Source organism: Mandrillus leucophaeus, unplaced genomic scaffold (genome assembly GCF_000951045.1).
Source record: "Mandrillus leucophaeus isolate KB7577 unplaced genomic scaffold, Mleu.le_1.0 Scaffold429, whole genome shotgun sequence".
Taxonomy (NCBI): Eukaryota; Metazoa; Chordata; class Mammalia; order Primates; family Cercopithecidae; genus Mandrillus; species Mandrillus leucophaeus.
Genome location: NW_012104576.1, coordinates 791,754 through 804,343, shown reverse-complemented (window position 1 = coordinate 804,343; position 12,590 = coordinate 791,754). Strand labels below are relative to the sequence as shown.

The 12,590-nt window shown below is 42.6% G+C and overlaps 1 protein-coding gene across 1 annotated transcript in view; it reads left to right on the top strand.

Moving 5' to 3' along the window:
• The first annotated feature begins 3,628 nt into the window (after positions 1 to 3,628).
• The window catches only part of RBM6 (RNA binding motif protein 6), a 24,256-nt gene continuing 15,294 nt past the window's right edge, over positions 3,629 to 12,590 (top strand). The window contains exons 1-8 of the mRNA XM_011993298.1: positions 3,629 to 4,012; positions 7,397 to 7,672; positions 8,066 to 8,226; positions 9,004 to 9,101; positions 10,256 to 10,298; positions 10,440 to 10,521; positions 10,765 to 10,850; positions 11,253 to 11,399. Of these exons, the coding sequence (XP_011848688.1) occupies positions 8,071 to 8,226; positions 9,004 to 9,101; positions 10,256 to 10,298; positions 10,440 to 10,521; positions 10,765 to 10,850; positions 11,253 to 11,399 (612 nt within the window). The 5' untranslated portion in view covers positions 3,629 to 4,012; positions 7,397 to 7,672; positions 8,066 to 8,070. The remainder of the gene's footprint in view (positions 4,013 to 7,396; positions 7,673 to 8,065; positions 8,227 to 9,003; positions 9,102 to 10,255; positions 10,299 to 10,439; positions 10,522 to 10,764; positions 10,851 to 11,252; positions 11,400 to 12,590) is intronic.

Below are 12,590 nucleotides of genomic sequence, written 5' to 3'. Positions count from 1 at the left end.
CCTGACTGGTGAATAATGGAACCTTTGTGTGCTAGTTTTTGTTTGAACAGCTGTTTTCAGTTATTTGGGGGTATGTATCCAGGAGTGGAATTGCTGGGATCATATGGTACTTTTATATTTAACTCTTTGAGGAACCACCAAACTGTGTTTATTGTATTATTATTATTATTAGCAAACTTTCATAGACCATAGCTGTACCATTTTATATTCCTATCAGCAATATATAAGGGCTTCATTTCTCCACCTGCTTGCTAACGTTTGTTCTTTTCCCTTTTTTTTGATAATAGCATCCTAATGGGTATGAAACAATATCTCATTGTGGTTTTGATTTGCATTTCACTACTGACTTTGAGAGTCTTTTTTCATGTGTTTGTTGGCCATTTGTATATCTTCTTTGGAGAAATGTTCAACCAAGTCCTTTGCCCTTTGGAATTGATTTGTATGTCTTTTTGTTGTTGAGTTGTAAGAGTACTTTATATTTGCTGGATATTAATCCCTTGTCAGATATATAATTCATAAATATTTTCTATGTGTTATGTTTTCTGTGTCTTCTGTTTCACTTTCTTGAGAGTATCATTTCTTAAAAAAAAAGAGAGAGAGAGAGAGATAAGGTCAGCCAGGTATGGCTCCTGGCTGTAATCCCAACACTTTGGGAGGCTGACGTGGGCAGATCACTTGAGCCCAGGAGTTCGAGACCAGCCTAGGCAACATGGCAAAACCCCATCTCTACAAAGAATACAAAAATTAACTGGTTGTGGTGGTGCATGCCTATAGTGCCAGCTACTAAGCAGGCTGAGGTGGGAGGATCACCTGAGACCAGGAGGTTGAGGCAGCAATGAGCCATGATAGTGCTACTGTACTTCAGTACTACAGCCTGGGTGACACAGCAAGACCTTGTCTCAAAAAAATTTCTTTTTAACCGGGCGCGGTGGCTCACACCTGTAATCTCAGCACTTTGGGAGACCGAGGCAGGTGGATCATCTGAGGTCGGGAGTTGGAGATCAGCCTGACCAACATGGAGAAACCCCATCTCCATTAAAAGTACCAAATTAGCTGGGCATGGTGGCACATGCCTGTAATCCCAGCTACTCAGGAGGCTAAGACAGGAGAATCTGCCTGGGAGGCAGAGGTTGCAGTGAGCCGAAATTGCACCATTGCACTCCAGCCTGGGCAACAAGAGTGAAACTTCATCTCAAAAAAAAAAGACAATGTTTAATTTTATTATGTACCTATTTAAATAGGCAATATTATTCATAATAGCCAAAAAATGGAAATAACCAAAATGTCCGTTGGCTGACGGATGGATGAACAAAGTTGGCATATCCATTCAATGAAATGCTATTTGACAATGAAAAGGAATAAAGTACTGATGCATGTTACAACCTAGATGAACCTTGAAAACACTATGCCAGACACAGAATACCATACATTGCACAATTCCATGTCCCTAAGGGTAAGAATGGGGGGAGGTAACTCCACTAGATTTCTTTTGGGGGTGATGAAAATGTTTCAGAATTAGATTGTGGGGATTGTTCACTACACATTTACTAAAAATCATTGAATTGTACACATAAAATAGGTAAGTTTTATGGGGTTTGTTTTTGTTTTTAAGACAGAGTCTTTGTTTGTCACCCAGGCTGGACTGCAGTGGACTGCAGTGGCACAATCTTGGCTCACTACAACCTCCACCTCCCAGGTTCAAGCGATTCTCCTGCCTCAGCCTCCCGAGTATCTGGGATTACAGGCGTGTGCCACCATACCTGGCTAATTTTGGTATTTTTAATAGAAATGGGATTTCTCCATGTTGGCCAGGCTGGTCTTGAACTCCTGGCCTCAAATGATCCAACTGCCTCGGCCTCCCAAAGTACTGGGATTACTGGCATGAGCCATCATGCCAGGCCTGTTTTATGGTATTTAAATTATACCTACTAAGGTCAGGATCCCAACTGTGCCACTCACTAACTGTGCCACTCACTAGCTGAAGTGTCACATGCTTTATTTGTTGGCATGTAGATACTCAGTTGTCCCAGCACCATTTGTTGAAGAGACTATTCTTTCCCCATTGGCACTTTCCCCATTGTTAGAAATCAGTTGACCATAATCTATAGGTTTATTCCTAGATTCTCAGTTTTATTCTGTTGATCTATATGTTTACGAATAGCACCAGTTACTACAGCAGCTCTCCTGTAGTAACAGCTCTCAAATCCCAGTGACTTAAAATAACAAGCATATTCTTCATTCACATTACATGTCAGGGACTATGGGTTGTTTGCTACAGTTCTGTTTCACGTGGCTTCTCATCCCAGGACCCAGACAGAAGAAACGGTCTCAATATGAGGCAGTGTCCTTCTGGCTAAGGGAGAGAGAGGTTCATTCACACAAGCAGTGGCTGCTAAGCCTTCTCTTAGACCTAGTGTAGGTCATGTTCACTCATGTTTTATTGGTGAAAGCAAGGAAGGCACATGACCAAGGGTGACAATGGAGAGAGCAAGTATACTCCCCCTGTGGGGAGGCATGACAGCCACTTGGCAGTGAGCAGGGGTGTGTGTGTGTGCATGCATGTGTATAATCTGTTTATAGGGAAGGGAACAATGAAATAACTGACTATAGTGATCTTACTCAAGTGAGTTAACCTCTCTAGGACTCAGTTTCCTCATCTACAAAATGAGGAGATAGGAGTACCCATTTCATGGAGTTTATTGGGGTTGTCAGGATCAATAAGTGATGACATATACGTAGGCCAGATACACAGTATGTACTATTTAAGAATTAGCCAGCTGGGTGCAGTGGCTCACACCTATAATCCCAGCAATTTGGGAGGCCGAGGCGGGCGGATCGCTTGAGGTAGGGAGTTCAAGACCAGCCTGACCAACATGGAGAAACCTGGTCTCTACTGAAAAATATAAAATTAGCTGGGTGTGGTGGCACACGCCTGTAATCCTGGCTACTCGGGAGGCTGAGGCAGGAGAATCTCTTGAACCCAGGAGGTGGAGGTTGTGGTGAGTCGATATCATGCTGTTGCACTCCAGCCTGGGCAACAAGAGCAAAACGCCATCTCAAAAGAAAAAAGAAAATAATTAGCCACTGCTGCTATTGTTACTGTTTTCTCAACTCCATCTGGCAGACCTTTACTCGCCCTATAAGGCCCTCCTCAAATACTATATATAGTTTTTGATATAAATTTTATATATAAATCCTCTTTATAGTTCTTACTCTTTGATATCCTGCAAACCAAGTTTCTGCCCCCCATGGCATTTGGAAGCTGGCAAAAGTTGAGGGATTTCAGGGTTGGGCAGTGTGTTTGACATTTTGTTCACAAGTTCAGACAAGAATAATTATATTCACATTAAAAATATATCCTCCCTGCAGTCCAGCTTGGGCAACAGAGCGAGACTCCGTCTCAAAAAAAAAAGTATCTTCCCTTATTCTGGGCTAGTGAATGTTCCCTTTCAATGTCTTTTAGATAGCTGCCAGAGACACTATCTGTATCTCTTCCTCCTACCTTGTACCTCATTATCAGTGTTTGAGAAAGGAGTTGATAATTGAATTCTTCTCAGTTCTAGCAAAATGTGATTGGAGATCTCACAATCAGTTCAGGTCCAAGTTTTGGGTGCAGACTATAAATGGCTTCGGGACAGTAGTATTCTATAAACCATTTAACAGTAGTTTTTAAAGCATATTTCCTATAGGAATCTTTATCCAGGGCAAAGGCATTTGCGCTGCACCAAAGTCCCAGATGCCTTGTTAGAAGGTAGCTCTCAAAAAGTAGCTCTTTAGATCCTGTCTGCCAGCTGTATCAGTGGGGAATAATCAGATTCTTTTTTTAAGCTTTGAGGGGATCTGGGATATGGCTTGTTTGTTTAATTTTTGAAAGGTTTCACTTTGTTAGATATACATAAGATTTTAAAAAATGTTTTCGGTCAAATTGAATTATTTCTTTCTTCCTTACAGTGTAAGGCAAGCATTGGTGGGCACCGATCTTCCTGTTCATTCTGCAAGAACCCAAGGGAAGGTGAGTGGCAAAAGTAGTAGCAGTTTTTATCTTGTTCATTGAGCAAAACAAATTTCATGTTTTCCTTGGCTTTGAAGAATTATCATCCCTAAATCCAAGCTGATCTACAAACCTTTTTTTTTTTTTTTTTTGATATGGAGTCTCGCTCTGTTGCCCAGGCTGGAGTGCAGTGGTGCAATCTTGGCTCACTGCAACGTCCGCCTCCTGGGTTCAAGCAATTCCCCTGCTTCAGCTTCCTAAGTAGCTGGGATTACAGGCACATGCCACCACGCCCTGTAGCCCAGCTAAATTTTTTGTATTTTTAGTAGAGACGGGGTTTCACCGTGTTGGTCAGGCTGGCCTCGAACTCCTGACCTTGTGACCCAACCACCTTGGCCTCCCAAAGGTGCTGGGAATACAGGTGTGAGTCACGGTGCATGGCCTGCAAACCTTTTTTTTTTTTTTTAAGACAGAGTCTCACTGTGGCCCAGGCTGGAGTGCAGTGACACCATCTTGGCTCACTGCAAGCTTCGCCTCCCAGGTTCAAGTGATTCTTGTGCCCCAGCCTCCCAAGTGGCTGGGATTCCAAGCATGTGTCACCACACCTGTGGCTAATTTTTGTAATTTTAGTAGAGACGAGGTTTCGGCATGTTGGTCAGGCTGGTCCTGAGCTCCTGACTTCAGGTGATCCACCTGCCTTGGCCTCCCAAAGTGCTGGGATTACAGGCATGAGCCACCATGCCCAGCCTTTTAAAAGTTTTGGGCCGGGCGCGGTGGCTCACACCTGTAATCCCAGCACTTTAGGAGGCCGAGGCAAACATGCCGAAACCCCGTCTCTACTAAAATTACAAAAATTAGCCACAGGTGTGGTGGCACATGCTTGGAATCCCAGCCACTTGGGAGGCTGAGGCACGAGAATCACTTGAACCCAGGAGTCAGAGGTTGCAGTGAGCTGAGATCTCGCCACTGCACTCCAGCCTAGGCAACAGAGTGAGAAAAAAAAAATGCAGTTTGATGCCCAACTTAACGTGACCTGTTAGTAAATGATTTCAGATCTTATTTTCACTAGAGGAAAGAGATAAGGTCATGGGCTCCTAGTCTAAAGTGGCTAAGTGGGCAGCTGAGCAGAGGTCAGTATATTGTTATTTGGAATACATATAAGGATTAAGGATGTTAGGTTGAAAAAGAGTATGACATCAGTCTATATGGCAAACCTTTTCCCACTCTCACTTCTTTGAAGTTACTGGGAATCATTTGCTCTATTGTTTTCTCTTTTACACTCTGTAAGCATTTCAGGATTTTCAAGAGAAAAACATTTGTTAAAATAACAGTAAAAATATAAATAAGAGAAAATAATCAGGATGTGGGGAACATTTTATTATTTTGAGGAATAAAACTACCAGCTTCTCAAGCACTTATCTTTAATATAAATTTCTTTAGAGAAATTTTAGGTAGGCAACTTCGAAGAGTCAGACACATGGATCTGTAACAACGGTCCTGTAGTCATCCCTTAAGGAAAGCCACAGAATGACCATAAAATATAGTTCAGTGCAGGGATTCAGGTAGCCTTCTATTTGTTCCGAGGTTAGAATTTAATGTGCCTACAAGGAGTTTCTTCCGTGGGCTTTTGGCCTCTTGTGGAGATTTTAATCTGGTGAAGACTGAAAGGCATGTGTTCTGAAAATCTTTAGGGGAATGCTCTGTATGTTCTAGAGACCAAACCAAAATGTGGGAAGGGGGATGAACAACTGAGATTTTTGCTTGTTGGGTCACTTCAGGATAGGCAAAGTTGTGTTTTTTACCCCCCACAAGAAAGATTTTTTTTCATAGCTATTCTAACAAATGAATAGTTAGTTTATGAAAACCTTTGGGCACCATACCACTAAGATGAGACAGCTTTATCTGGAAACCTGTCATGCTATTATGTAATCTCTATATTGCTCTCATATAATACCTCATTTTGAGCCACATGGCTTCCAGTGAACCATCCAAGAATGAATGAATTACAAAAATGTGCCCCTAATTATAAAACAAACTATAAAGACAAATTATCCTGCTGTAGTAGGACATTTGAAATAAGTCATTTATATTTTGAAGGACATCTGCCCATTATGCTTATTTGCATGTAAATGAGCTAAGTGCAGATAAGGTCTGTTCCTAGCTTCACTGGAGAAGGGCCTGTGGTCTTACAGGATTTGAGTCGTTGTTTGAGCACTGTAACACTGGAAGAAGCAAGGCTTCTAGAAGTGTGTTTGGGATATGTGTTTCTACTAAACCTTAAGTAAGGGCCATATCTTTGGTAATTTTGTCCCCAGATCTGTTGTTATCATTGATTATAATAGTCAGGTTCAAGGTGTCATGAAGGATTTGTTATATTTAAATGTTGGGTAAGTGATACAGAGATTTCATAAGATTACATTTTTTAAATGCTTGGATAGTTTCTTCTGTGAACTATTTCATGTCCTATCTTAGCTTCACTTAAAATATTTTGTCAGGTGGCCGGGCGCGGTGGCTTAAGCCTGTAATCCCAGCACTTTGGGAGGCCGAGACGGGCGGATCACGAGGTCAGGAGATTGAGACCATCCTGGCTAACACGGTGAAACCCCGTCTCTATTAAGAAATACAAAAAACTGCCGGGCGCGGTGGCTCAAGCCTGTAATCCCAGCACTTTGGGAGGCCGAGGCGGGTGGATCACGAGGTCAGGAGATCGAGACTCTCCTGGCTAACATGGTGAAACCCCGTCTCTACTAAAAATACAAAAAACTAGCTGGGCGTGGTGGCAGGCGCCTGTAGTCCCAGCTACTTGGGAGGCTGAGGCGGGAGAACGGCATGACCCGGGAGGCGGAGCTTGCAGTGAGCTGAGATCCGGCCACTGCACTCCAGCCTGGGTGACAGAGCGAGACTCTGTCTCAAAAAAAAAAAAAAAAATTTTGTCAGGAACTGTCAGAGGACTTTTTATTAGATATTTCTGAGACAATATTAAAAGCATTCCAGGCCAGGCATGTTGGCTCACACCTGTAATCCCAGCACTCTGGGAGGCCGAGGCAAGTGGATCACCTGAAGTCAGGAGTTCGAGACCAGCCTGGCCAACATGGTGAAACTTCGTCTCTACTAAAAATACAAAAAAGTACCCAGGCATGGTGGTGGGCACCTATAATCCCAGCTACTCGGGAGGCTGAGGCAGGAGAATCGCTTGAACCCGGGAAGCAGAGGTTGCAGTGACCAAGATCATGCCATTGCACTTCAGCCTGGGCAACAAGAGCAAAACTCCATATCAAAAAAAAAGGCATTCCAGTATGAGTATTTGCTGGCAGATAAGGAGAAATTACAGTAGTGGTGTTTTTCTTTTTTTTCTTTTTTTTTTGGATAAAGCCTTCTACAGATTCTTTTTTTCTGTTCCGCTAGTGACAGAGGCCAAGCAAGAATTAATAACCTACCCTCAGCCTCAGAAAACATCCATACCAGCACCATTGGAAAAACAGCCCAACCAGCCCCTAAGAGCAGCTGATAAGGAACCTGAACCCAGGAAGAGGGAAGAAGGACAAGAGTCACGCTTAGGACATCAAAAGAGAGAAGCAGAAAGGTATCTGCCTCCTTCTCGAAGGGAAGGGCCAACTTTCCGAAGAGACCGAGAGAAGGAGTCATGGTCTGGAGAGACACGCCAGGACGGAGAGAGCAAAAGTAAGTGGTTTGTCAGGGCACATACCAGACTGTGATCATCACAATGGAGCATAGATGGCCAATGTTATGTCCAGGAGCTATCTGCTTTCTAGTACCTAAGAGATCTGTGCATGGCCTGATGACAGAGGCCATTGCTTTCTGTGGACCTTACTATACTCCTTAAAGGAATCTATGCCCTTCAAATAGTAAATTGCTATATGAATGCACTAAGGCATGATTTTAGATTTCTAAGTATTGGTGAAGAAAAGTATACAGTATTTATTTGTTTAGCATTTCTTTACAGAACCAGCCTTGCTAGTAGCATCTGTAGTAAAAAATGACAGACTCTTGGGACTTCAAAAATTTATCTTTCTCTTCCTTTTATTGCCCTTCTCCCATTTATGGTTGGTTCAGCCATCATGCTAAAGCGTATCTATCGTTCCACACCACCTGAGGTGATAGTGGAAGTGCTGGAGCCCTATGTCCGCCTTACTACTGCCAACGTCCGTATCATCAAGAACAGAACAGGCCCTATGGGACATACCTATGGCTTTATTGACCTCGACTCCCATGCGGTGAGTTTCCTCCACGTTGGATTGGCCTAGGGACAGATGGCTAAAGAACCTTCAAGAAGGTTTGAGGGACTTCTTGATCATTTGAAGATTCTTGTGTGCTACCTGATATCATAATCCCTCTTGCTCTCTCCTTTGGGTTTATTGTTCATTCAGGTGAGGTGACTGCCCTCAAAAGTTAGGATCCCGTGTGATTTTCCGGGTTCATTTTTTTCTTGTGTCATTTACTGTTTCCAACTTACTCACTTGTGAAGAATCTGAGTACTGAATCCTTCATGATTTTAGTGAACTTTCTGATTTATTTTATCCAGCCACAGATGATTTTATATTTGATGATAAAACATTTCCTCTTTTTCCTCAAAGTATTTATAGATTCCTGTGGCTTAAATTTTTAGTTGCAGGGCCTTTTTCTATGGAAGTAAGGTGAAGATAATGAAAGTCATTGGTATTTCTTAGATTTTTCATGCCCAAAAGTCACAAGGGACTTTGTAAAGTGAAATCTGATTGATGATAGTTGCACCCTAAAAGAAGAGGATTTGAATTTCTGAAGTTTACACCAGAACTGACATCTATTCTGATTCCTGTTTCAATCAGTTCTTCATTAAAAGTTGCCTGTTTCTGCCAGTATGTTCTTACTGGTAAAATTTTGACAAATACAATGTAGTAAATTTATCCTCTGAGAAGGAAAATCCATGTTCACTTCTCTTTCAAAGGAGAATTTTTCTGTCTTTGAGTTCTGGCTTTTTCTGTCTCTGGGTTCAAGTGTGTCTGGTTCTATAGGAAGCTCTTCGTGTGGTGAAGATCTTACAGAACCTTGATCCACCGTTTAGCATTGATGGGAAGATGGTAGCTGTAAACCTGGCCACTGGAAAACGAAGGTAAGGCAGAAGGGCGAGGATCTCTTGTGCTGCCCCCACTTGTGTTTTTGGGAGGAAACTCCTTTTCCTGGCTGGAAAGACAGTAAAGCATGATGTCCTCCTCACATGGACTGCTTCAGATAGGTGTTTATTACAGTTTCTTTCTGAAGCCTGACTTGTCCTGACTTTCAAATTGTTTTCTTTCTTGAATAATATTAGGTACTTTTGTCCTTTCCCTTTTGACTGTCTGATATCTTTGGGTCCCAAATGGCCTAGCATGGTAGCACATACCTGTATTCCCAGCTGCTAAGGAGGCTGAGACGAGGATGGGGGGCGGGTTATGTGAGCCCAGGAGTTCTAGGCCATAGTGTGCAATGATGATGCCTGTGAATAACCACTGTACTCCACCCTGGGCAGCACAGCAAGACCCCATCTCTTAACAAAAAAATGATGGTACAGTTTTGGATGTGCAGACAGATCTCAATACATTCTTACCTCTTGCAATCCTAGGAAAATGCTGTCCTGACTTTTCCTTCCCCTGACCTTGTGCATATTTCCATAGGACTGGGAAATCTAATTTCTCTTTACTCCTTCACTCATCTTGACCCAGGAGTGGTAACTTGGAAATGGCCATGTCAGAGAAACAGGCTTACAAATATGGGGCATATCTTGCTCTAGCACCTTCCACTTAATGACTGTTTTGCTCCACCACTTGGCTTTGTAAGAGTCTTACTGCTCATTGGCCAGGCGCGGTGGATCACGAGGTCAGGAGATTGAGATCATCCTGGCTAACATGGTGAAACCCTGTCTCTACTAAAAATACAAAAAAAAAAAAAAATTAGCTGGACGCGGTCGTGGGCGCCTGTAGTCCCAGCTACTCCGGAGGCTGAGGCAGGAGAATGACGTGAACCTGGGAGGCGGAGCTTGCAGTGAGCCAAGATCGTGCCACTGCACTCCAGCCTGGGCGACAGAGCAAGATTCCGTCTCAAAAAAAAAAAGTCTTACTACTCATTCTTTCAGGAGTGTCTGGACCACCCAGCCTGCTTGTTGTCTAGGTTGGTTCCTTTCCCTGCAAAACGGGGAACAGAGAAATTCTCAATAGGAACTGTGGGATTAAGTACTCGTCAAGTGCCATTTGGTAGCAGACTTAAGAATTGTTGTGTTATCTGTTGCAGAAATGATACTGGGGACCATTCTGACCACATGCATTACTATCAGGTAGGCTGTAAAAGGTGGGGAGTGCTCTATTAAAATCCTCAGGTGACTGTAAGGGTGACCTTGAATTTTCTTTAGTGGGTGACTGTTAAGGTGAATGACCATTGGATAGTTCTGTAATTTTAACTTGCCTTTCTGTGATAGGGTAAAAAATATTTCCGAGATAGGAGGGGAGGTGGCAGAAATTCAGACTGGTCTTCAGATACAAATCGACAGGGACAACAGTGTAAGTAACCCTTGTTTTATTTCTGTTGCTCTTTTTTGCTTGACTTGCTACTCAGTACTTGTCATCTGTGTGATCACAGTTGGCAAGATACACTGTTGACTGAGGGTGCTCATCCAGAGAGAGGCATCTGTAGATGCACCTATTTGTGTTGGTCACCCTAATTCTTGGGTTGTTCTTGATGAGTCTCCAGTAAGGGCTTCATTGGACAGAGACTAACATTGGCTCTGATCTTGTTACCTTTAGCATCGTCTGACTGCTACATATATGATTCTGCTACTGGCTACTATTATGACCCCTTGGCAGGAACTTATTATGACCCCAATACCCAGGTGAGTTTGGGACTTCTTTTTTTTTTTACCCTGTCAATGATGCTTTTGAGAAAAGCTCCCATAATTTGCTACTTGAGGATTTTATTCCCTGGATTCTGTGGATGCTCATTGCATGAAAAGTGGAAAAGTTTAGATCTATGGAAACAGAACTGTTGCCTATATGGAAAATCAGTGCCTTTTGGCAATACAGGTAAGAACAGTATTGCTCTTGAAAAAGTGTACAGTGGATGGTCTGAATGTGTCCTGGCCCCGGAGTGGGTTTTTAGATTGATGTGGACTCTTCTTAGGCTTGTAAGTAAAAGAATTGTTTCTTCCCCTAGAAGGGAACTGTGTGCCTTAGACCTGGAATTGCTGGGAAACTGAAACATTCTTTAGACTTCCTTGTTTCTAACTGTATCGCAGCAAGAAGTCTATGTGCCCCAGGATCCTGGATTACTTGAGGAAGAAGAGATCAAGGAAAAAAAACCCACCAGTCAAGGAAAGTCAAGTAGCAAGAAGGAAATGTCTAAAAGAGATGGCAAAGAGAAAAAAGACAGAGGAGTGACGAGGGTAAGAGGAATTGTTAATCTACTGTCTTTTGCCACATAGTTATTAAAATTTGCCACATAGTTATTAAAATGTTGGAGATATGAACAGAGGATATCTATGTTTGCAAGTGTAAAGGAACTTCAAAAATACTCTGTCAGCCGGGCGGGCGTGGTGGCTCACACCTGTTATCCCAGCACTTTGGGAGGCCGAGGCAGGCGCATCACGAGGTCAGGAGATTGAAACCATCCAGGTCAACATGGTGAGACCCTGTCTCTACTAAAAATACAAAAATTAGCTGGGTGTGGTGGTACACGCCTGTAGTCCCCCCTACTCGGGAGGCTGAGGCAGGAGAATTGCTTGAACCCTGGAGGCGGAGGTTGCAGTGAGCCAAGATCGCACCACTACACTCCAGCCTGGCAACAGAGCAAGACTCCGTCTCAAAAAAAAACAAAAACAAACTCTGTTAATGAGTATTTTTCCTGGTGTAGGCAGGTAAAAATTACCTGGTGTAGGCAGTTCCCTCACCTCTTATATCCCAACTCTGTCTCTTTTACAAATGGGAAAACTGTGGATGGTAAAACAAAGTGTCCCAGCTGAAATCCCACCACCTCAGCTCCACACATTTTCACTTTTCTATATTCCTTTTTTAGTGTTTGACTTTATACACATTTCTATAGTTGTAATTATAGCAGGAGATACTGTTTAATCACTTTTTATCATAAGTATACTCTATTATTTTTAATGCCTACATGGTAAAAATTAACGGTATAACTATACCTTCATTTTCTTCATCTCTCCTACATTATTTGTCTTCTCTTTCTAATCTTTTCTTTTTCCTTCTTTTTTCTTTCTTTCTTTTTTTTTTTTTCTGAGACAAGATCTTCCTCTGTCTCCCAGGTTGGAGTGCAGTGGCATGATCATAGCTGACTGCAACGTCAAACCCCTGGGGTTTAGTGATCCTCCCACCTCACCCTCCCAAGTAACAGGGACTACAGGCATGAGCCACCATGACCAGCTAATTTTTGCTTTTTTGTAGAGACAGAATCTTGCTAGATTGACCAGACTGGTCTTGAGCTTCTGAAGTAAGCTTCCTGCCTCAGTCTCCCAAAGTACTTCAGTTACAGTCAAGACTCACCTTGTTTGCCTCTTTCTAATCTTATACTGTCATACTATATAACATTTAGCATTTTGTTTCTTCTTTTTTTTTTTTTT